Source organism: Stenella coeruleoalba, assembly GCF_951394435.1.
Source record: "Stenella coeruleoalba genome assembly, chromosome: 15".
In the NCBI taxonomy this organism is placed as follows: domain Eukaryota; kingdom Metazoa; phylum Chordata; class Mammalia; order Artiodactyla; family Delphinidae; genus Stenella; species Stenella coeruleoalba.
In genome coordinates this window covers 52254448-52279235 of record NC_137161.1, presented here as the reverse complement: position 1 = coordinate 52279235, position 24788 = coordinate 52254448, and the positions used below count along the sequence as shown (strand labels likewise).

The window sequence follows — 24788 nt, the reverse complement described above, 5'->3', positions numbered from 1 at the left end:
AATTTTAACTAGATAACTCTCTGAGGCCTTCCAGCTGACAATTCTAACCTGTCTTATTGTCCCTACTAAGCTTATCGCTGAAGGCCGTATTTTGTTTTCTTTCTGTTTCCTGACCAGCGTCACACCAGTTACACACACACACGCACACACGCACACACACACACACACAGCGGTACTTCCTCTGATTGCTCTGCTGTGTAGTGTGGTTTTAAGTGTATATCAAGGTGTGAGGAAACTGCTGAAGAATTCAGCTTTTGAAAAAGCGTGTTTAGTGGGCTCATTGAAACCACATCAAACTCAACATTTGTTGCCACTTGAAGCATTTCTGAAGCCCTGGTGGACTCTAAGTAAAATCATGAAGTGGAAGCGTGTTTCTGGCTGTCCTGCTCCAGTCCTGAGCATCTTCCCTCTTACCTCCTTTTCCCTATATTCTCAAATGGTCACACAGTGTGTCCCCCATCAAGCTTTTAGCTCAAAAATAGTTATGATCTGATCCTTCCTGTGAGTCTGCATTTCAAGAGGATGTTTGGAGATGGAAATTGGGGAGATTTCATTTGTGAGGGTCGTTGTTACGTTAGTGGTTGACATCTCTGGATGGGAGTCTGCTACTGGAAAAGGCCCGTATGTGGCAGGGGTGTGTGAGGTCTAGGAAGAGGGAGTTGCCTTCCCCAAGGGCAGGCATCCTTAATCTTTAGGGGATCTTAGGACCCCTTTTGAGAATCTAATAATGGACCTTTTCTCTCAAAAATACACATCACACAAAATGTGTACAGACGTTTCTGCCCAGGCACCCCTGCCTGCCACGGACTGCCCAGGCAGGCCCAGGCCCACTGTCTCATCTCAAGGGAGTTTGGGCTGCTGATGATGGTAGAGGAGCTACAACCTGTGGTGGCCCTAACTGCAAAGAAAGTGTTTCTCTGTCCCATTTTCCTAAGAAAGAGCAAGAAAAGGAATACTTGGCTTGCTACTATTGTAGAAACCTATTCTGGGGAGAAACTTACATGATCATTGTTACTTCTCCTTAACACCCCTTCTTAGTACTTTGGGTTTTCAGTTACTACCTTATTTGATTAGATGAGTTAGGTAAGTAGTAGAGATCTTCTCCGGGTTAGTGCAGTGTGGTGGAGAGAATCTTCCTGCTCTTTTGCAGCCCACAACTTGTTCTCTTATTATGTTGATAGTTGTCATATCATGACACAAGTAGAAAGTGAAATATTTGTCCCACACTGAGCTCAGCAGAGGAGGCCGTTTGCAGCCACAGGTGACCATGGAGGCTGATGGACCATTATCGCAGTGCACCAGTGGGAAGCTCTGGGCTTGGGCCTGGCTGAGGCCTTGCACCAAAGCCAAAGGTTTGCTGGCCTAGTGCACGTAAGCACAGAGTGCCTGTTGTACAGCCAGGCCGGGCTCCCGTCTGTGCTGTCATGGGGCACAAAATCGTATTTGTCCTGTAAAACCAACTCCGAGTGCATATGCTCTTTGTGCTCAACCTTTGAGCACAGGCCAGTCGACTGACAGCCTGTCCATTGCAGCTAGTAGCTGAGATCCTCGTGGTGACTGTTTAGAAAACAGAAAGGAGCCTGTTCTGCTGCCACTCCCAGTGCCCGCTTCACCCAGTGGTGACCCTTATCTGTGCTTGGCTTCTGTGACTGGGGCACGGTTCTTTGATTTCCCCCCCCTGCCCTCAGGGCTGATGTTGGGGTTTCTGTTGTTCCGAGGGGTGGGCTGCATGATGCAGTGGGTCTCTTGGAGTGTTCATTTATTTGGTTCTTTCCCCAAATACTAATTGATACCCACTATGTACTGGGGCCCAAGGACACACAGGAGATGTATGTTCCAGGAAGGCAAGAAGTTTCATCCTGGTTTTGTGCCAAAGATAGATTTAGGATGGGTTGTCATAAATATTATTATGACAGATACTGCCACAGAGTCGTGTCCTGTTTTGAACCTTCCATAGCATATCTGTAGTATGTGTCTGTCAGAGTAGAGAAGCATCGTCTACTCTGTCCCTCTTCTGTGATGTCTGTCATTCACCTTCTTGCCTAACAGCTCAGAACTTCAGCAGTTTTTGACTGATGGGCCAGGTGCTATCAACAGAATTTGCTGCGGACACTACCTTTGTTTCATAATGAGGCTTGTGTAGGCATTGTTCAGGTTTGTTTGGACTAAACCCTAAAGACAGGTTTCCTCATCTGGTCTCATGCTTTAGAGTCATGCCAAGACTAATACCTAATCCCATCCTGGGGCAGGGGGTAGGCCTCAGGATCTGGCACTAGTTTTGGGGGGTTTGGGGGAGGTTGTCTTTTTTACCTTCTTATCTAGTTTGTTCTTCCCTGGTACACAGGGACTGTAGTTTACATGTCTTTATTGTCTCATTGAAGTGATAGACAAACAACAGAGTAAGTAGGTTCTCAAATGATTGATTGATACACTTGGTTACAAGAATGCATTTTCATGGGGATACTTGGTAGACCTATAACGCATTGTTTAATTTAGATTTTCTTATGGGGGAGCTTGCCTTTTTTTCAGTACTTACCATACTTAACTTTTCCTATTTTCTAAGGTTGAACTTGAATTAAATGCTTAAAAGGGCTCTGGAAGAATAGAGTGAAAGGATATTTTAACATGTATGGGCTGTTGCTGAATGAGGCAGAATATAAATATTTATTCTGTAGGCTTTAATTTGTTCTTATATAAACTGCACCATTAACTGAACAGTTGCCTATTTCTGCTGTTCTACTTTTTTTTTTTTTTTTTTTTGCGGTACGCGGGCCTCTCACTGCTGTGGCCTCTCCCATCGCGGAGCACAGGCTCCGGAAGCGCAGGCTCAGCGGCCATGGCTCACGGGCCCAGCCACTCCACGGCATGTGGGATCTTCCCAGACTGGGGCACTAACCCGTGTCCCTTGCATCGGCAAGCGGACTCCCAACCACTGGGCCACCAGGGAAGCCCTGCTGTTCTACTTTTTGAATATTATTGAAAAGATTGTGTGCTGGTTCTGTAGCAGCCTTAAACCAAAATCTGATAAACTTCAGTTGAAAATAAAGTTTACTGGGGCTTCGAGCCCCGGTCCGGGAGGATCCCATATGCCGCGGAGCGGCTGGGCCCATGAGCCATGGCCGCTGAGCCTGCGTGTCCGGGACCTGCGCTCTGCAGCGGGAGAGGCCACAGCAGTGAGAGGCCCCAGCAGTGAGAGGCCCGCGTGCCGCAAAAAAAAAAAGAAAAGACAAAAGAAAATAAAGTTTACTATATTGCTATCAAGTAACTGTTGGGAAATTAAATACGTTGATTTTATTAATTGGAGTTAGCGAAACATCTCGATTTATACTATTTCATCATGAGCTAAAGAACACGTTGGTGCTAAAAAAAAACATGTGTTAGCTAGACTTGGGAATGTTTGATCTTATCAAAGGAGAAGAGATACAGACAGGAAATCAGAAATCTAGAAATCTCTAGAAGTGAAGGGCTTTTACTCAAAACTGCAGGCTAGGACTGGAGCAGCCTTCCGGTTCTACCAAGCTCTGCCAGGGGGTAGTTGGAACCACGGGGCCTAGTTGGCTGATGTGGCTGGGTGGCCTGTTAGAGGACTGTCCTTACCTAGGCCTCTGTTAGCTCTGATGTTAAGGAGGGACTGGCCCTGGACCAGGGAGCTGGTCCGTGACCTTGGAGCCTGATCCCGAAGGTGGCTGTGGCTTGCTTTGGTTCATCCTTGGAATGTGTTGTCATAGGCTGAGGGTGGGATTTTCCCCAATTTTTTTTTTAGACACATAGCCTCCTGTGAGCTGGCCATTCCTTACCTGCTGTCTGTGATCTTTGACTTTACCTTGGTTCTTGTCCCATGAGAATTGAAACCATGTTGAGAGGTTTCCTTCACTCTGGAATGGCCAAGAAGAAAAGGTGAGAACAGATTTCCTGATGAAATCTGTCAGTGTCCACAGCACTTCGGTGCTTTGTCCCAGAGGCTTACCAGGCAAGTAGTAGCCAACTGACCAGGCCACACACCCACCCAGTTTTCACCCTGGCAAGGTGATCATGTGAACACCGTCCCAATATTCGCAGAGCCTTAGACGTTTTTAACAGGGCTGATGAACTTTGAGCTGCACAGGTCCCCTTTGGAAGCTCTTTGACCTCTTGGTATTTATGTCCCTCTCTACACCAAAGAGCTGACTGCCTTGGACAGTTGGCATCAGTGGAAGGACAGTTGCCTCTCCTTTCCCACCCCCCAGCTGCCATCCACTTTGATTCATCAGTACTAGAAACTTCCATAACAACATTGATTTTTCTTGTTTATCAGATTGGTGGTTACATGGAGCAAGCTCTATGACAAGTAGGAAAATTGCATCTGAATGTGTTCTGAACCGGGCTTGGTTCATAGCAGGCGCTAGGTAAACGCTGGCTGACTGTGAGCACGGATTCATGGAGGGTCAATTGATGCATGTGTCTTCTGACATGTTTGGTCCTAAGTAGAGAAATTTTAAATGAAATTTAGGAAATGGAAATTATAACCATGTTTTTTCCCCAGATTCTTGGGGCTCTGAGAGCAATGTTTGAGTTTATGCAGAATTCTACAAAAAGTAATCATTACGTGGAGTTAATTTAGTGTAACACTTCCTGAAAATATAGGTTTTTGCTTCAGTTCTTCTGAGTTTCAGATAACAACTGAAGGAACCTAGTTGAGAATCAGAAATGTCCTTTATGTTAAAAGTTTGCTGATTAAGTCTCACCTTGATTAAATCATCTGAATTCAGAGTTGAGCCTACTTGGTGGGCTTCGTAAAGAGTTTGTTTTTGTTTCAGTTTTCTCAAGTTCACTTTGAATTTCAGTTGAATTTAAATTTGTTTCAGTTTACTCGAGTAAAGCAAATAAGGCAAAAGTGGCAGCTAGAATGTGTTCACTTTCAAAAACTTGAGAAGTACCGCTGTGAGGGCTATATGTGGAAACCACCAGTACATATGAAAATGCCAGAACAAGATCTTTTTGGTTACAGTAGTTTGGTTTTATTTGTGTTTTTATGCGGACATTTCAGCAGGAAGGGGTCGATTGTGTTGAGCATCTGTTTGTTTGCAGCCTAGAATTTTAGAGCTGAAAGAAGTAATGCAGTTGTCTTGTGCAAGACGCTCATCTTTCAGGTGAGATAAAGGTCCGTAGAAGGAACGTGAGTTAACCAGCATGAACGGGCTGGTGCAGTCACCATGTGAGGTTGGTGGAGAGAACTGAGCTGTGATTTCTTGAATGGAAACTCTCTCCCCTAGGGAAGGGGGCTCTTCCCTTCAGGAGACTCCTTCCTCCCAGTTTCTAAACATCAAATGCACCAGGACACCAGAAAACAAGAGCAGGCAGTAGGCAGCAGATGGATTGTTGCAACTTCGTGAGAGAGCAAAGCAGGCAGACTAGAAAAGCCACTCTCTTAGTAATGAGACTCTGCTTCTCCAGAGGGGGTGGCTGAGCAGCAGGACATCACTGTGGAGATTCCCGGATTCATGCATGTGGAGATTAGAACTGAGGGGTCTGGCGGGAACCTGGCCGGGGTCTCTTGACTGGAGGGGATCTCTGACTCCTGTGGTTGGTTGCTGCCCCACCCCGCGGCATAGGTGGGGTTCCTCCTTTCCATTCTTGGCTTTATCTACTCTACAGTTTCTTTTATTTCTCTGTAATTAAAATAGGACTTTATTATGGAAAACTTCAAATACGTATCATATTAGAGGGGCTAGTATAACACCCACACACACCTGTCCCCTGGTGAGGAGTCACCGACGTTTGTCCAGTCGTTTTTCATTGACACTACCCCTTGCCTCACTAGGTTTTAAAGCAGATCCCAGACATTATATCATTTCTTTGTCAGTATTTCTGCTGTGCATTTTGAAATAATGGAAACTTAAATCTGATTGGGGGGTGGTAGCTGAAAGAAACGAATTACTTATAGAGTAATTAAGGATTAAACTGAAGGAGCTCCCCTTTGTCAGTTATTCTGGAAGGTTTTGTTTTCCAAATGATCTTAATGGGTCAGTGCCACTCTCAGGGTAGGGGACTTGGCGTGAGGAGTATGGCTGAGGGGTAAAGGTGGAAAAGTGCTGGCTCTTGGGATGATATTTAGGAGGAGGGGACAGATGGGGTTGTTGGGAGCAGCTTCACTAGTCTCCTGCCTTTAGTCTGTAGCTGTTTGAGCAAGTTGCTCTGTTCATAATCCTAATTGTGAACCCTGAGAATGAGCCTTTAATTTATAATTGAAATGAAGATTTTACAGGAAATAATGATTTTTGCTTCAGTGGGTCAAAGTGAGCATTTCTGAGGCTCTTCCTTTCATATGTGGTCGCGTCAGGATGGCTGATGTTGCTCTTTTTGTTTCAGATGGGAATGACTGGTAACACAAGTCCATTTGGACAACCCTTTAGTCAAACTGGAGGGCAGCAGATGGGAGCCCCTGGAGTGAACCCTCAGCTGCCCAGCAAGCAGAGCATGGTCAATAGCTTGCCTCCCTTCGCTGCAGACATCAAGAATGCTTCAGTCACCAACGTGCCAAACATGGTAAGTTGCCCTTGATCTTAGAGCTGTGGGTCTTCAGTGGGTGCTTTGGTGTGTGGATTTTATCGTGCTGACAGTGAAGATCTGCAACTAAAAGTGCGTCATGGGTAAAAGGAAAATAACCTGTATTTCTCATGCATACGCTCTCTCAGTGAGTTTAATTTTCTGTGATGAGCTGCCCGTAAGGGGCTAGTTAAGATGATTCAGCTAGTCTTCCCGAGGTCCCTATGTGGAGGGAGAGGGTTCATGTCCATGCGTCATTTTGATTTTCCTCCAGAGGTCACCCTCTTGATTCAGCAGTAGAGCCAAGAGAATTGGAGAGATGGGCTTTTTTACACTTCCTGTCTGTTAGTGGTTGAAGCTGTCAGTAGAAGTCCATCCATTTCTGTTACGAAGGACATTTATCTTCAGAGAACTGTACCTTGTCTGTGAGATGTGTGTGTCCTGTCTGACTTGACAGATGGTTTCACATGTCTTCATTCTCCCTGAGATTTCCTACCTGTAAAATAGAAACTACCCTTGGAACTCTCAACCTAACTAACCCAGATTATTAATGGGAAAATGGTTCCTTTTGTGCCACAAAATGGCATCTCTTTTAATTCCGGCCACTAAGGGTAAATGTGTTCTTTTGTCGGACCTCACCGTGCATACATGGCTTCTGCGTCTCTGATGTGCCTTTAGCGATGGGTCAGGGCCTGGAGCAGCCACTGTCCTCTCCCCTAGGCTTGCGCTGCCAGGGCTGCCATCCACATAGTTGTGCAGAGTGATTTGGGAAGACTCAGAAGAAAGCTGGGGGATTATGTTCAGAAAAAGTTGCTTTTTGTCTTTCGATTTTTAAAAAACTTTAATTTGAAGTATTTGTTGTAAAGATACAGACAAGAATTCCTGTATCTCCATCACCCGCTTCTCTTGATGTTAACATCTTCTATAACCTTGGTATATTTGCCAAAACTAAGGAATTGACTGCTTACAGTACTTAGAAGTTTTGCGGCTGTTGGAAGCAGGAAGAGTTGGATCTCTTTTTCTTTGTTTTTGTTAAAAATCAGAAAAAGGGGCTTCCCTGGTGGCTCAGTGGTTAAGAATCTGCCTGCCAGTGCAGGGGACACGGGTTCGAGCCCTAGTCCAAGAAGATCCCACATGCCGCGGAGCAACTAAGCCCGTGCGCCACAACTGCTGAGCCTGCGCTCTAGAGCCCGCAAGCCACAACTACTGAAGCCCATGCACCTAGAGCCTGTGCTCTGCAACAAGAGAAGTCACTGCAATGAGAAGCCCGTGCACCACAACAAGAGAAGGCCTGTGCACAGCATTGAAGACCCAACGCAGCAAAAAAAAAAAAAAAATCAGAAAAGGGAGTGATACTGAGGTATCCTAATCAGATTCGCTCTCAGTTTGCTACATTCTTCCTTCTTTAAAAAGAAAGGGTACAAGCAATGAGATCTGTTTTCAAGCTGCTTCCAGTTTTTACTTCTTTATTTCTTCTTCTGATCATCCCCCTGTAACTTGCCTGGATCTGCTTCTCTTCTTCCAGTAACATTTTGTTGCCAGGATTGCCCTGTTCCCGGCCATACAGACCCAGAACTTACAACAAAGCCCACTGCTCCCTTCACGTGGCTCCTGTCAGCCCTGGGGGCAGCAGGCCAGGATCCCCAGCCCTGCTCTTCTGTTCTCGCCTGCCTTTCCTTTTCCAGTCCTCACTGGGAGGGCAGTAGCGTGCACTTCAGTACTGTTGATTGTCACCTGGGTTTGGTCAGTGACCTGGAGCACATTTTGGCTTCAGAGTAAGAGTGTTTGCTTTTCACAGACATTCTGTGTTTTGTAGTCTGAGAAACCCTGACCTAACATTTTCTTCCCTTTTCTTTTTTTAAATCTTCTCCAGGCCCACTTTTTCATCCTTTCTCCTTTACCCCCAACTTAGTGGCAGAATCCTTTCACTGCAGGTTCCTCTGCCTGCCTCTGCGGCTCCAGGGGACTGAATTCCTGAGAGTGGTGTGCTTGTCAAGGGCAGGTTCGGACCAGACTGGAAAGAGGCTTCTGGTTGCCTCCGCCTGTGCCTGGGCTGGAGCCCTTTGGGCTAGGGAAGGATTCTCTCTCCCTTGGCGCTGTTGACGTTTGGGGTGCGATCTTTCTCTGTTGTGGGGGCCATCCTGTGTATTGTGGGATGTTTAGCAATATCCCTGGCCTTCACCCACTCGATGCTCACAGCCCTCTACCCCGACCCCCCTATAGTTGGCCCCAGTTGAAAGCCCCTGCTCCGGGGAATGGTTGGGGGAGGCAGTAGCAGTAACATTTCATCCTTCTGTCTGTGACATCTAATAGATAAAACCAGTTCTCTCCCCCTTTCCCCTCGCTTTGGCCTTATCAGGCTACCCGCATGGTGAACTGGGGAAGTATCTTGGTGTATGGGAGCCTAGCCACCACTTTTCCACAGGGGCACGGGTGGACTCTCGGAGAGATCCGCAGCTGGTGCCTTTGGAGTGAAGTCCTCAGACGTTTACCGCGGGGCTCGGGGCAGGCTTCACCAGGCCAGGTGACCCAGCCACGGCCTTCACGCTATTGGGCGCACAGGAACCAGAGGGAACTGACAGAGAAGCAGGGCAGCAAGTGCACATAATTTGCCTAGTATCTTTCTAAGTGCTTTCTCACCCTGTGTTTTACCTTATTCTTTTGACAGCCTCTTGAAAGACATCACTACACCTCCCATTTTACAGATGAAGAGGCTGAGGGTCTGAGGGCTTTCGGTTCATTCAGGGCTATGTAACTTCTTGTCTGCAAGGCCCAAAGCTCCTTCAGTATGTCCTGGTGTCATGTTTTAGTGGCTCCGAGCCCTTTGGGGTGTGTTTACATTGCTTATTTGCAGTTCCTCAAACATGTTTTGTTGTCTTCCTTGAGTTTTGTAAATTGTTTCTGGCCCCTTGGAGCCCAGAGGTTTTTGTACAGTGAGGGAGAGCAGTTACCAAAGATCTAGATTTCTTTAATTAATAAAGGAGAAAAATTTGGAGCCTTGAACATATTTGTGTTTTTTGTCATGCTTTGGGGAGTGGTCTTTTAAAGCCCAGCTAGGTTCAGTGTGCCAAACAGTTGAGCTCAGGACTCTGATACCGAATCACCTGGTGCCCTGGTTGAGCTCTCTGTGGGACGATTGACACTTGGTCACTGGCCGAGGGACTCATGCTTGTTTCCTCTCCTAGAGGATTCCCGCAGCACTGGTGGTGCTCAGGAAGCGAGGGGATGTGGCCATTCCTTTAACTCGTCTCATTTGTTGAGCACCTTATCTGAGCCCAGGTGCATCTGGAGTGCTGGTGTGAGTTACATAGAGCTCACCCCTCTTTCGTGAAATTGGGGGTGGTGGTGATGGAAAACAAATAATTACAAATGCCAACTGCCCTAACAGGTCTGAGTAGCACGGAGAGGTTGAGGTTGACACAGGGACCTCCTTAGGTGGAGCCATCAGAGAGAAGGCCGCACCAAGTAGGGGGTTTTAAGGGCAAGATTGGAAGGATGAGCAGGAGCCGCGGAGACCCCAGGGCACTGGGAGAGCATTGGCTTGTGTAGGAGCCAGCAGAAGTCCAGTGGGAAGGGTGAGAGGAAAGCGGTGTGAAGTGGATATTGGGGGCTGGGCAGGAGCCGTCTCAAGGAGGGCCATGGGTGGCAGTGGCCACTGCAGTGCTCTAGGCTAGCGGAGATGGGGGCCTGGAGGCCATTGATTACAGAGGGGACGGGAGACCAGATGAGGTTTGCCACTAGAGTGGATATGTGGGGTCACCATGTGAGATGACTTGGTGGGAGGCAGGACCATTTACAGAGCTAGCGGAGGAACAGACTGGGAGAAGGGAGATGAAGGGGAGGGCATTCGTAATTCCACTTTAGACATGCTCCTCTTGAGATGATTGCGAGATGTGTAGGTGAAGAGGCCAGGCAGATGGGTAGACATACAAGTAGGGCAACCACTATCCATCGGGAGCTGGCAGTAAGCATGCTATGGTAGAAGGGCTGTGGAGTGGATGCCGTGGCTCAGAGGGGAGCACAGGAAGAGAGACCAGGCAGAGGAGGAACTGGCAAAGGGGACAGCAAGGGACTGATGTCACTGAAGCTGAGAGAGGAGATCGTTTGGACAGGCAGAGATGGTGGCTGCTGAGATGGTGAGTGAGTTGAAGACCAAAGAGCATCGCTGGAATATTCAGGGGATCTGTGGGATGGTCAGGAAGCATGGAACATCTGCCGTGAGACTTAAGTGTGGCCCGTAGTCATGGAGACCTGTTGATCACCAAGGTCTATGTGCTGCCTGGAGCTCCAAAAGGTTCAGAGACCCTATGGCAAATGGGGTCCTTTTGAGGACATATATATCCCCAGGACAATATTCAAAAGCAAATACCACATCTCCCTAAATTTTCACATGGATTTCGTTGCAGCTGTGTCTTTGGCCATTTTATTTGTAATTTCTTAACTTTCTACAGATTTTTGAAGCTTCTTAGAACTTTTACCATATTATTAGATTGTATTTCATGATTCTAAGATGCAAATTTTTTTCACATTTGTAGCATCTTTGAAATCAGGATGTATTTTAGAAACAAACAAGTTTTAGGTCTAACAAGATGCAGTATGTGTACTAACTACGTTACTTGTTCATAATTGTAATTAATAAGAGTGACAACTATTAAATATATATTCACTATCCAGTTTTCTAGGATAGCTCACATGGATATAAAAATTTCAAAATTATGTAAATTTTACTGACAAGAACAGGTTTGGGCAGGGGTATAGGTTGGGTTGTCTTTTGTGGCCTGACTTCAAGGTCCATGTGGGCCTTCTCGAAGGAGAGATTTGCATGAGAGTGCGTGGGGTGGGGGAGAGTTGTGCAGGGCAGTCCTCTGGAAGAGGAGGCCACCTGATTCCTTGGTGACATTACCCTTCTTGCCATTTTCACCTGAAAAAGTCATAACACGGAGAGCAAGGGAGCATTTGCAGGAAGGAGGGAAATACATCATTTGGCACTGGATTTGTCAGTTAGGTCATTGCTGACCTTCATGATGGGTCTGGGATTGTTTTAAAGGAGCACTGTTTCGAAGTGGGACACATCTTGGGCTTATCTAATCTAAGAAAGTTTGGTGACCAAAGGGGCCTCATCATCAGTTTCTCTCACAGAGTCTCCTGTGGGGCTCCCCAGTGCGGTCTCCTACAAGGGTTCTTTCTTTCTTTCTTTCTTTCTTTTTTAACATCTTTATTGGAATATAATTGCTCTACAATGGTGTGTTAGTTTCTGCTTTATAACAAAGTGAATCAGCCATACATACACATATATCCTCAGATCTCCTCCCTCTTGCGTCTCCCTCGCACCCTCCCTATCCCATCCCTCTAGGTGGTCACAAAGCACCGAGCTGATCTCCCTGTGCTATGTGGCTGCTTCCCACTAGCTATCGATTTTACATTTGGTAGTGTATATATCATGTCACTCTCTCAGTTCGTCCCAGCTTACCCTTCCCCCTCTCCGTGTTCTCAAGTCCATTCTCTACGTCTGTGTCTTTATTCCTGTCCTGCCTCTAGGTTCTTCAGAACCTTTTTTTCTGTTTTTTAGATTCCATATATATGTGTTAGCATGCAGTATTTGTTTTTCTCTTTCTGACTTACTTCACTCTGTATGACAGACTCTAGGTCCATCCACCTCACTACAAATAACTCATTTTCGTTTCTTTTTATGGCTAATACTCCATTGTATATATGTGCCACATCATCTTTATCTATTCATCTGTCGATAGACACTTAAGTTGCTTCCATGTCCTGGCTGTTGTAAATAGAGCTACAGTGAAGACTGTGGTACATGAATCTTTTTGAGTTATGGTTTTCTCAGGATATATGCCCAGTAGTGGGGTTGCTGGGTCATACGGTAGTTCTATTTTTAGTTTTTTAAGGAACCTCCGTACTGGTCTCCACAGTGGCTGTATCAATTTACATTCCCACCAACAGTACAAGAGGGTTCGCTTTTCTCCACACCCTCTCCAGCATTTATTGTTTGTAGATGTTTTGATGATGGCCGTTCTGACCGGTGTGAGGTGATACCTCATTGTAGTTTTGATTTGCATTTCGCTAATGATTAGTGATGTTGAGCATCCTTTCGTGTGTTTGTTGGCAATCTGTATATCTTCTTTGGAGAAATGTCTATTTAGGTCTTCTGCCCATTTTTGGATTGGGTTGTTTGTTTTTTTGATATTGAGCAGCATGAGCTGCTTGTAAATTTTGGAGATTAATCCTTTGTCAGTTGCTTCGTTTGCAAATAATTTCTCCCGTTCTGAAGGTTGTCTTTTCATCTTGTTTATGGTTTCCTTTGCTGTGCGAAAGCTTTTAAGTTTCATTAGGTCCCATTTGTTTATTTTTGGTTTTATTTCCATTTCTCTAGGAGGTGGGTCAAAAAGGATCTTGCTGTTATTTATGTCATAGAGTGTTCTGCCTATGTTTTCCTCTAAGAGTTTTATAGTGTCTCGCCTTGCATTTAGGTCTTTAGTCCATTTTGAGCTTATTTTACAAGGGTTATTTCTAATAGAAAGTTCATACGTGTTGGGGTTTTTTGTTATGTTGTTGTTTTGAGAAAAACTAAGAACTGTATTATGGAGACTGCCATTCTTAAAGTTGTAATGGAGGAAAATCATCAATAGTGCTGCTTATTAAAATTGCTCACAGAAGAATAAAATAAAATAGCTCATGAGAATGGTGTTAGGATTTTGGTCGTGTGTCAGAGAATTTGAACTTGGAGGCTTTGGACGAGGCCCCCAGGCAGCTGCTGATTCATGTCTCTAAAATGAAGGAAAGTGTCGCTAGTACTGACTATCCATGCAGAGGAGGGTTGTAGAACTGTGTTCTGTGTCCTGCCAGAATAACAAAGATGTGGGATGGTGCCATTAGCTACGGCTCTTCCAGGGCAAGCTGTGTGTTTTGGGGTTAGTCCTCTCTGTTTCTCAGCATGTCAGTGGACCCACTGCATCAGTGGGACTGATTCTTGGGCCCCACCCTGCCCTCCTGGTTCAGAATGCCTTAGAAGAGGGTGAGGAATCTGTGTTCTTGTCTGTCACTGTTATTTGTGAAACTTTAGTTTTTTTCTCAGTTTTCCAGTGTATGCCACCTACTTCCCTGTAAGGCGGTTCAGGATAATTGCCAAATAGATGGACTTGTTCTTTCTTTTGCACTGGAACTGCAGCTTTAAATAAGCTCCTCCGGTGATTTTGATGTAGATTAGTCTTTGAGAGCCACTGTCCCCTGCAGTGTCAGTGACCTGATGCCCGGCAGCCCCACTGTGGAGTGGGCTACTTTGTTAGTCTTGAGTCCACTTCAGTACTTCAGAAGGCTTCCCTGTCTCCCTCCACCTTTTCTGTCTTATTCTCTTATGATTTTCTGTCCTCCATGTCCAGTTTCTGATCACTGAGGGAGCAAGACTTGAACTGATTGAACTTTGTGAACCCAAGGGTCTCCTCTTTGTTGTTGTCTTTGATTGGCTCATCTCACAGTTTTAGTTGCCCTGCGGAGATGCTGATGTTCGCATACCATTGTCCACTAGCTCCTTGTACTTCACAAGCATGAATTTAAAATCACTGGTGGTCTAGTATTTCCCTCTACCCTAGGACTGGGGAGAGTGCTTCCCGGCACTCTCATCCTTCTCTGGAAACGACGAGTGAAGAGTCTTGTCAGCTCTTCACCGTGAGAACAGTTTCTGTATAAAATCACTCTGTGGCTATGAATTATGCCTCAGTAATTGAATTGGAAAACAGGGGACAAGGTTGGGAAGTGAGCGCTTGCCTGTAATTATTAGCCATCCAAGTGTTTTTGTAATTTTAGGAGTTTACCTTTCGTATTCTCAACTTATTGCCTTCACCTGTAACTTGAAGATCTCTGAGAAAATGTGTATGTGAGGCCTTTGAAGAATAACTTTTAGTTCTAAAATTCTTATTAGTACCTGTATAAATCCTTTCTACTGTTTTAACTCATCCCCTTTTGTTTTGGTAATAAATATCAGCTGGGAAACATAGACTAAGCACAAAATATGATGTGTTGCGAATATCAGGAAACTATAAATGGAGAAAAATTAACAGTATTCTTTGATATTAGGAACCAACTGTACGTATTGCAAGTACTCAATCAAGATCATTTAACTTCTTTCCAAGATGAGTTTCCATTAACCAACAGTGTCTTTTCTAGGGTCTAATTAGCGTAGCCTTTTCTTCAATGAAACTTTCTGGGTAAAACAACATAAATTATCTCCAGAGACATTCAGCCCTCTCACTTCATGTAGAGACTCAGTAGGAAGGTTCTTCATGTCTAAACAAGCTGCGCCCACCACATACTAGTGTTGGAATTTCTGCCTGCTCGATAGCAGCAAATACAGGTGTTTCTGGAAAATGAAGTGACCATTTTAAGAAGACCTCAGTAGACACCTTAAAAGACTGTATTAAAAGAATTAAAAATTAAAAAAAAATTTTTAATGAAAAATATATTTTTTAAAAGGAAGAAGAACTCAGTAGATAGCACATTTAATGGATCTGGAAGGAGATAGTCGTAGCTACCAAAAATGTAAGTGCAATACTGTGTCTGAAGAGCCAGGAACCACAACAGTCTTTTTGCAGCCCTAATTACCCTAACTTCTTTTTACTTTTTTCCACAATTATCTGAAATGGCCCTAAGGCTCAAGTCACCAAAAACGAATTTTTCAGTCAAATGATTAATTTGCCAAGTTATCAAAAACTTACTGTAATAAATGTTCTTGAAGAATATGTTCGTATATCTTGATGGTCAAGAAGATTATTCCTTAAAAGTTTTTAGTAGATTGGTAATTCTCATTCGGTGAATGGGCCTGATGCTGTGAAGACCCCTTAACTCAGTTAAGACCTGCTGGTCTGGTTGGCCTGTCACCTTGGCTGTTGGAATAGATTCAGCAGCTTTTACCTTTTAGGGTTTCTTTGCACAGGTGCATTTGACCACTCAGCCCTCCATGGCAGACCGACTCTCTGGGTCGGAAGGAGTGACCTTAGGGCAGGGGAGAGAGTGGGTCTGTCCAGTTGTCAGTCCTGTGCCTTGGCCCTCTGGCTCACCCATCGAGTTTTCTTTCTTGACTTAGCCATTTGTTTTCTGCTGTGAAATCACAGCATTTCTGATTTGGAAGATTGCTTAGAAATCATTCTGGTCCAGCTTGCTCATTTTAAATTATTTCCCTATTGAATTTAAATCTTAAATTGGAAGGTAATCTTATTTTTTTTAATCAACAAACACCAAGCAAGAAGGAGAAAACACAGAAACATTATTCCTTCTATCTAAACAACTATGTTCGGTTTCTTACCAATTGATCTTTATCATCTCAGGTGATTATCACTTCTTCCTAGTTTGATAGCTCTGCATTTAATGAGCATATTCTTTATTTTATGACTGCAAAGCTTTGTGTACCCAGCTGTTCTAGGGTCCTTCTGGGGGAATCAGAACAAGCAAATATTGCAGAACAACGCTTTGTCCCACCTGGTATTTGCTTTCTTGTCATTTTCTGACTTTTAAGTGGAGGTTGGGAAGAAGTAAAGTTTCCAGGTGGGCCAGGGGAGTATGTCAGAGGAGTGTGGGTCTGGAGTCCATCAGTAATGTAGAATGTCTGGGCCAGGTTGATCCTGAAGGGCCATATCTAGGAATCCAGCCCGACATGAATTGGGGGCAGTGGTTATGTGGCAGGAGGAAGCACTTTCATTCCCTCTTCTGTCTTGGTCAGTGTCTGCTTCTTACTGTTTGCATTACAGAGTCCTTTGCAGACATTATAATCTGTTCTTGGACGCTTCATGGAAAATAACTTCCTTTTCTAGAAAGAATGCCAGAATAAACTTTATTATACATACTCCTTGTGCATATCTGTGATTCTATCCTTAGGATAGAATAAAGGGCATTTTAAAAAATGGGGTTGGTGCTGATTACTCAAACCTATGTAACAATAGCGCAACCCTAATAAAAATACATCAAACTCCTTTAAAAATTAAGGAATACACCACAATAAATATAAAATGTTTGCGTTTCAAGGTCGTGTGATGGACAGGGGTGTAAATGACGGTTGAGTTATGGTGACAAGTGACACATGTAAAGAGCAAAGATCTAGCAAAGACTGAAAAGGGGTGAGTGGGCTGTACCCTCCACAGCCCTTAGATCATGTGCTTTGTGTTCATCTGCTGTTTCTCATCGTTCAAAATGCTGACAGGCATGGGTGGGGGGGTCACGATTGCACCAGTGTGACTCCCACGCCGTGGTAACCTCCCCCTTCCATGATTAGGAATTGCATGTGATCTGATGGGAATTACTGAAATGCAAATTTCATACATTTTAAGGCCTTTAATGATACTGTTATACTGCCTTCCAAGAAAAGCCACGAACCAGGTCACTAGTATCGCACAGTGCTCCCAAGGCTGGGGATTATCACTCTGTCCTTTGATAGGAGGAAATGGTGTCTTATTATTTTGATTTGCATTTCTTGATTACTGGTAAGAATTAAAGTACTTACGTTTAGTATGCTTTTATTTTTTGAGTTGCCTAGTTCCTGTCCTTGGCCAGTTTTTCTGTTAGATTCTCTTAGAATGCTTTATAAAGCAAGGTGGGCAACCCTCTGACAAGGTGGGCAGCAGGAGGGTTAAAAGGTGGGCAGTCTACTGCTAGATCCCCCTCTCCACCACTGCCCAGTGCCACTTTGGACCCTGAGTTAGTCCTCCCTTGGGGGTGGGTGGGTGGGTATTAAATGAGCTGATGCTGTTGGGCACTGAACACAGAGCCTGGCACAAAGTCCTTGAGAAATAAAGACTGGCCAAGGAGAGGAAAAAGAATAATACCTGCAGTGTTATTTGCTTTGTCTTGTGTGTTTCAGATATTTTTCCTAGTTTGTTGGTTGCTATTACAGTGGCCTGGCCCTGGCGCTTTTCCATTATGCATGGCTGCCGCTGCATCAGAATCACCTGTGGCCCTTTTGCTCTTAAATGTTTTGTTTTATTCTAACTGTAAAAGTACATACATGTTCATTTTGGAAAATCTTTAAAAAGTAGAAAGCTAAATATAATAAAGCACTCCCTGTGGAACTTTAACAAATAGAAATGCCTCTGGCTCCGCCCCAGATTTGTGAATCATAGTCCCTGGGAGGGACAAATGGGAAATCTGTATTTGAAGAGGTTTTACTAGGGATTGGTTAGGAACCACTGCTTTATTTACATATTTTTATGAAGGCCTTTACCACTTTTGCATTACAAAATATTCATTTAATACTTTCTAGTACCTTTACAATTTTATTTTTTTTTTATTTATTTATTTTTTTGTGGTACGTGGGCCTCTCACTGTTGTGGCCTCTCCTGTTGCAGAGCACAGGCTCCGGACGCGCAGGCTCAGCGGCCACGGCTCACGGGCCCAGCCGCTCCGCGGCATGTGGGATCTTCCTGGACCGGGGCACGAACCTGTGTCCACTGCATCGGCAGGCAGACTCTCAACCACTGTGCCACCAGGGAAGCCCTACAATTTTATTTTTTATATTTAATTGTTCATTGTTTTCTACTGATTCTTCTGATCCCTCCCAAAGTGGAATGTTTTTTGTTTATAAAAATAGTGGACACTTGTAAAACATTCAAACAATACATAATTATAAACACGATCGCACCCCTGCCCAGAGCTAACCACCAAATAATCTTAACAAAGTTTTTCTAAGAACAGGTACAAAATATAAAGTTAATAAAGAAAAACCAAATGACTTTATGGTACTATTTTATAACTTTCCTTTGTAGCTTAATATGTTATAGACAGCTTTTCATGAGAGCATGAAGGTCTACATTATTATTGTTACTAATTTCGTTTGCCTCAATCATTTTGCTATATCTCACAATTTTGGGTGGGTCAAGGATTTGGTTAGGGCTTGGCTTTGGGCCCTTATGTACCATGTGGCTTTGACTGGGGTCACTTGAGGTCCACCTTACTTTTCATGACTGCATATGATTTCATGAGGTCTGTAGCCATAATTTTTTTTAATTAGTCCACCTTTGATAGGCATTTAGGAGTTTTCCAGTATTCAGTGATTTAATCAAGGCGTGGTAGCTGTCTTTGTACATACATTTTAGCACACTAGTCCGGGTACTTCCCTAATAATAAGTTATAAGAAGTAGAACTACTGGATCAAAAGAAATGCACATTTTTCTTTTTGATACATGTTGCTTTCCAGAGTTGTACTAAATTGCATTATCACCAAAATCTCTGAAAATTGCTGTCTCTGTACCCTCATTGATACCATTTTTTTTTATCTTGGTCATATTGATAGGTGAAAGATGTCTCTTTGTTCTCATTTCATTTCTTTGATGCTTAGTGAGATAGAACTCATTTTAAAACAGCTTTACTGAGATATAATTCATGTCCCATACAGTGTTCCTTCCCCCTTTTAAAGTGCACAATTCAGTGGCATTCAGTGTATTGTGTGACCATCACCAACCACAATTTTTTATTTTTAAATTTTTTTCTTTTTTGATTAATTAATTTATTTTTTGGCTGAGTTGGGTCTTCATTGCTGCACACGGGCTTTCTCTAGTTGCAATGAGTGGACGCTACTCTTCGTTGCAGTGAGTGGGCTTCTCATTGCAGTGGTTTCTCTTGTTGCGGAGCACGGGCTCTAGACGCACGGACTTCAGTAGTCGAGGCACATGGGCTCAGTAGTTGTGGCTCTCAGTCTCTGGAGCCGCTGCAGGCTCAGTAGTCATGGCACACGGGCTTAGTTGCTCCACGGCATGTGGGATCTCCCGGACCAGGGCTCGAACCCGTGTCCCCTGCGTTGGCAGGCAGATTGTTAACCACTGTGCTACCGGGGAAGTCCGCCAACCACAATTTTAGAGCATTTTCATATCCCAGAAAGAAACTCTGTACTTTTAGCAAGTTCCTTCCATTTCCCCCAGACCTTCAGCCAGATGCAACCACTAATCTATTTTCTGCCCCTATGGATTTACCTATTCTGGACATTTCATAGAAATGGAATTATACAATATGTGGTCATTTGTGACTGGCTGTTTTCACTTAGCACGATGTTTTTGAAGTTCATTCATGTTGTAGCATGTACTGGTACTTCCTTTTTTGTGGTTGGATTATATTGCATTTTGGATATATCACTTTTTTCCATTCATCAGTTGATGGGCGTTTAAGTTCGTTCCACTTTTTTGGCTGTTAGGAATAGTGCTGCTACAAACATTTGTGTACATGTTTTTATGTGAACATATGTTTTCAATTCTCTTGGGTGTATATGCTTAGGAGGGGAATTGCTGGGCCATATGGTAACTCCAGGTTTAACCTTTTGAGGAACTGCCAGAGTGTTTTCCAAAGTTGCTGTTCCATTTGACGTTCTCACCAGTAGAGTGTGTGAGAGTCCAGTTTTTCCACATGCTCACCAACACTTGTTACTGTCTCGTTTTTTTAATTGTAGCTACCTAGTGGGTGTAAAATGGTACCTCAGTGTGGTTCTGATGATGGCTAATAGTGCTGAGCGTCTTTTCATGTGCTTATTGACCATTTGTATATCTTCTTTGGGAAAATGTCTGTTCATATCCTTTGTCCATTTAAAAAAATTAGGTTCTTTTTATTTTTTAATCATTAGTTGTAAGTGTTTTTTTAATACAAGTGCCTTATCACATCTATGATTTGCAGATGTTTTCTCCCATTCTCTGGGTTGTCTTTCACTTTCTTGATGGTATCTTTCAAAGCATAACAGCTTTTTATTTTAATGAGGTCCAATTTATTTTTCTCATTGATGTGGTTTGTGCTTTTGGTGACATACCTAAGAATCCATTACCTAATCCAAGGTCATGAAGGTTTACTCCTATGATTTTTTTTCTAAAAGTTTTATGGTTTTAGCTCTCATATTTAGGCCTTTGATTCATTTTGAGTTTTTTTTTTTTTTTTTTTTTTTTTTGGTGGTACGCAGGCCTCTTACTGTTGTAGCCTCTCCCGTTGCGGAGCACAGGCTCCGGACGCACAGGCCCAGCGGCCATGGCTCACGGGCCTAGCCGCTCCACGGCATGTGGGATCTCCCCGGACCGGGGCACAAACCTGTGTCCCCTGCATTGGCAGGCGGACTGTCAACCACTGCGCCACCAGGGAAGCCCCATTTTGAGTTAATTTTTGAGTATGATGTGAAGAAGGGGTCCACCTTCATTCTTTAGCATGTGGATATCCAGTTGTCCTATCCTTTTTATCCCTGTTGGTTGGAAAGACTATTCTTCTCTCCATTTAGTTGTCTTGGCTCCGAGGTGTAGAACGTTTTTTATGTTTGTTGTTTATTTGTTTTGTGAGGTATCTGTACATTTTTTTTTGCCCAACTTTTTAATGGAGTAGTATCTTCCCCCCCCCCCCCCGAGTTCTTTATATAATAAAAAGTGCCACAACCTTTCTGGAAAACAATTTAGCAACATATATAAGGAGCTTTAATAATGGCCCTATCTTTTGACTCACTGTTTCCACTTCCCAAAAACAACCATTTTCCCTGTTTTTCACTTTTTAAATTTTGCTGTTTTTCTTTATGTTAAGTTTTTCTTATTGTCCTGCTAAAAGTATTTTTTCCTAGTATTTTTATCCATTTTAATCTACTTTATTCACTTTAATTCACCTGGAATTTATTTTATATTTTAAGATGATACAAGGATCAAAGATTGCCGCCACAGCCGTCCAGTTTAAAATACCACCTGTATAATACACTAATTTTATATGTACATGTATCTTTTTCTAGACTTATGTAAAGAAATCTATAGCTTTATAATTTTGGTATCTGGCAGGATAGATTTCTCCTTCATTCTTACTGTTTTTCAAAATTTTCTTGGCTATTGCAAAAATAAATTTGCATAAAATTATAAATTACTTTGGGGGGAATATGCAGGTTTTGTTCTATATGTTTAAAGGGAGGTTCTTGTCTAAGCGCTTTTTTTCCATTCTCCATGCCCGCCTGGACAGTGGGGACTGAGCAGGGAAGTTGGTAGAGTCTGAAGGCTGCTTCTGACAGATTTCTGCAGGAGTTCATACACCTCTTCTGTCTTGTTGAACACCAGTCTGAGAGAGGAGGAACTTAAATGCACCCTAAGTTTGTAAGCACTTTGCAAACTGGAATAGCCTTGAGCAAGTACGTGGAGTTATATGGGGAAGGCCAAACACAGGGACACGAGACATGTCTTCTTTTCCATTTTGCTGCAGACTCATCTTCACCATCCATTATGTTTTTTGAGACACATGTAAGCAGTGTGTAGAGCTTATTAAGCATCTACAGATAGACAAAGTAAAGACCAAGGTTTGAATGTGCTGTATAGTTTCCAGCCATGCTATTTCTACATGTTGAGGTTTCAATATACTGTCACGTATAGCTCAAAATATGCTATATTAAGAACATCCCAGATGAGAAGCAATGTGTTAATCTTTAATAACTTTAAAAAGTCTTTTTTTTTTTTTTTTTTTTTGTGCTACGCGAGATTCTCACTGTTGTGGCCTCTCCCGTTGCGGAGTACAGGCTCTGGACGCACAGGCTCAGCGCCCGTGGCTCACGGGCCTAGCTGCTCCGCAGCATGTGGGATCTTCCCGGACCGGGGCACGAACCCGTGTCCCCTGCATCAGCAGGCAGACTCTCAACCACTGCACCACCAGGGAAGCCCCTAAAAAGTCTTTCATAATTTAATCATAAGGTTGAGATTTTTACCAGATTTTTGTATGATACATATTTTTTTGTATGTAGCATTTCTGTATTTTAAGAAATGGGAGGAGGACAACTGGCTGGATTCTTCAAGTCAGTGCCATGAGAAAATGGGGGAGGGGGCAGGAGATGAAGAACTTTAAAGACAATAACCAGATGTAGGGTTTGGGTCTGAATTGGGTCTTGATTTGTGCAGACCAGCTCTAAAAGACATTTTGGGGGCAAGTAGAGAAATTTATATAGGGACTAGATATTAACAGATATTAAAGAATCCTTCATTTTGGGCTTCCCTGCTGGCACAGTGGTTAAGAATCCGCCTGCCAATGCAGGGGACATGGGTTCGAGCCCTGGTCCGGGAAGATGCTACGTGACACAGAGCAACTAAGCCCATGTGCCACAACTACTGAGCCTGTGCTCTAGAGCCCGCAAACCACAACTGCTGAGCCTGAGTGCCACAACTACTGAAGCCCACGCGCCTAGAGCCCATGCTCCGCAACTAGAGAAGCCACAGCAATGAGGAGCCCGCGCACCACAATGAAGAGTAGACCCTGCTCGCTGCAACTAGAGAAAGCCCAGGCGCAGCAATGAAGACCCAACACAGCCAAAAATAAAAACAAATAAATATATAAATTTATTTTTTTAAAAAATCCTTCTTTTGTTAGATGTGATAATGGTATCCTTTCCTCTCTATTTTTCCATACGTTTGAAATTTTTATAAATGCAGAAGAGACCTAAACAAGGATCATCTTATATTTCTCATATTCTTCTATTCCTATTGATTTCCGCTTGGACTTTCTAGTCCATGGGAATAAGTTGATCAGTTCTGAAACATTTAACATTGATACTGAATGCTGCTGGGGGCATAGTCGCAGGCTATTGGAGCTTTATTTTAAAGTACCAGAAAAAAAGGAGAGGGTACAGTTTATGCCCAATCATGGGAGATTGTATAAACAAGTGTATAGTCACATGTTCACTACACATCATACTACAACTTAATGGTATGGGACAGAACCTGGAGTAAATACGAAGCCAGATGGTTCATGCATACACATGTGCATAGGAAAAAAGACTGGAAGAAGAAAAACCTGTCTGTGCTTCAGTAGTGGACTCCTGGCTGTCAGGATTTCACATGTTAATTATTTCCTTAGTTCTTTTGCTTTCCACATTTTCTACCGGGTGCATATATTGTTTATATAATCAGGGAAAAAACAGACATAAGGAAAAGAGGCTGTTTTCTCTACCAGTCAGGAAGCTCGACCTCTCAGCTTGAACTTTGTTTTTGCTTTGGATCCTGGTTAGGCTTCCAGGGGTTGTGCTCCTGAGCAAAGCCAGGCGGTTTTTCTACACACTTATTTTCTGAGTTCTCATCACGATAAAACCAAAGCACAAAACCCTGTAACTTTTTAAAAATGAGCTTTGGTTCATTAAGAAATAATTTTATACTTGGTTTTCCCCTAATTGCAGGTGTATAGTTTTGATTCTTAATTTGGAAAATCAGAGTGGTGGTGTACTTCATGGGAGGCACTGAGTGTTGTGAAATCAGGCGAGGAGTGTGAATGTCAGAGCAGAAGATAGAAATCCCTGAACTATGGATTATATTGTTGCATATTAGGAACATTACATTTCTCTGATTTCACAAGTTTCTTTAGTAAATTTGTGTGAAGAATGTTGGTAGTTAGTAAAGAGTAAGAAGGTGGTCTCCACAGGTCACCTTTTCCATTTTCTTTGCAGTTAAGAGATATGGTTGGTCTGGCCTATTACTTTGAAAGGCTGAGAGCAGCTAAACTCTATTTTTGAAACTTTAGCAGATCATCTAATACTTTTAGAAAAAATATTGTCAGATGTCTGCGTAGAAATTTTAATGGAAGGCAAAGCATTTGATAAGCATTAACAATTGTACTGGGTGGTTGTATTCAGGATAAGTGCTGTCTTATTCTCTTTTTTTAAAAAAAACTTTTTATTTTATTTATTTATTTTTTGGCTGCGTTGGGTCTTCATTGCTGCGCATGGGCTTTCTCTAGTTGTGGCGAGTGGGGGCTACTCTTCATTGCGGTGTGCAGGCTTCTCATTGTGGTGGCTTCTTTTGTTGTGGAGCATGGGCTCTGGGTGCTCGGGCTTCAGTAGTTGCGGCACATGGGCTCAGTAGTTGCAGCGCACAGGCTCTAGGGCGCAGGGGCTTCAGTAGTTGTGGCATACAGGCTCAGTAGTTGTGGCTTGCAGGCTGTAGAGTGCAGGCTCAGTAGTTGTGGCGTACAGGCTTAGTTGCTCCATGGCACATGGAATCTTCCCGGACCAGGGATCGAACCTGTGTCCCCTGCATTAGCAGGCAGATTCTCAACCACTGTGCCACCCAGGAATTCCTGTCTTATTCTTTTAGGAATGCTGCAAGTATTGTCCCTCTGGTCACAAGATTATGAAATCCAAAGGGTGGCTCTGATTCTTATGCTCCATCAGATATTCGCAGTGGGTTGTGATTGGTCAGGCCTTGACAATCTTTTTAATTAGGTTGAATCATATGAAATTGCCAATGTTTGGTCATTTGGGCCTAGAGAAACAACAGTTTCATATGGTTGAACCTAAT

The 24788-nt window shown here is 43.5% G+C and overlaps 1 protein-coding gene across 3 annotated transcripts in view; it reads left to right on the top strand.

The window, feature by feature from the left end:
• The window catches only part of CREBBP (CREB binding lysine acetyltransferase), a 131804-nt gene that overhangs the window by 52042 nt on the left and 54974 nt on the right, over positions 1 to 24788 (top strand). For all 3 annotated transcript variants that reach the window (XM_079944329.1, XM_079944328.1, XM_079944327.1), the window contains exon 3: positions 6349 to 6525. In XM_079944329.1, coding sequence (XP_079800455.1) covers positions 6349 to 6525 — 177 coding nt within the window. The remainder of the gene's footprint in view (positions 1 to 6348; positions 6526 to 24788) is intronic.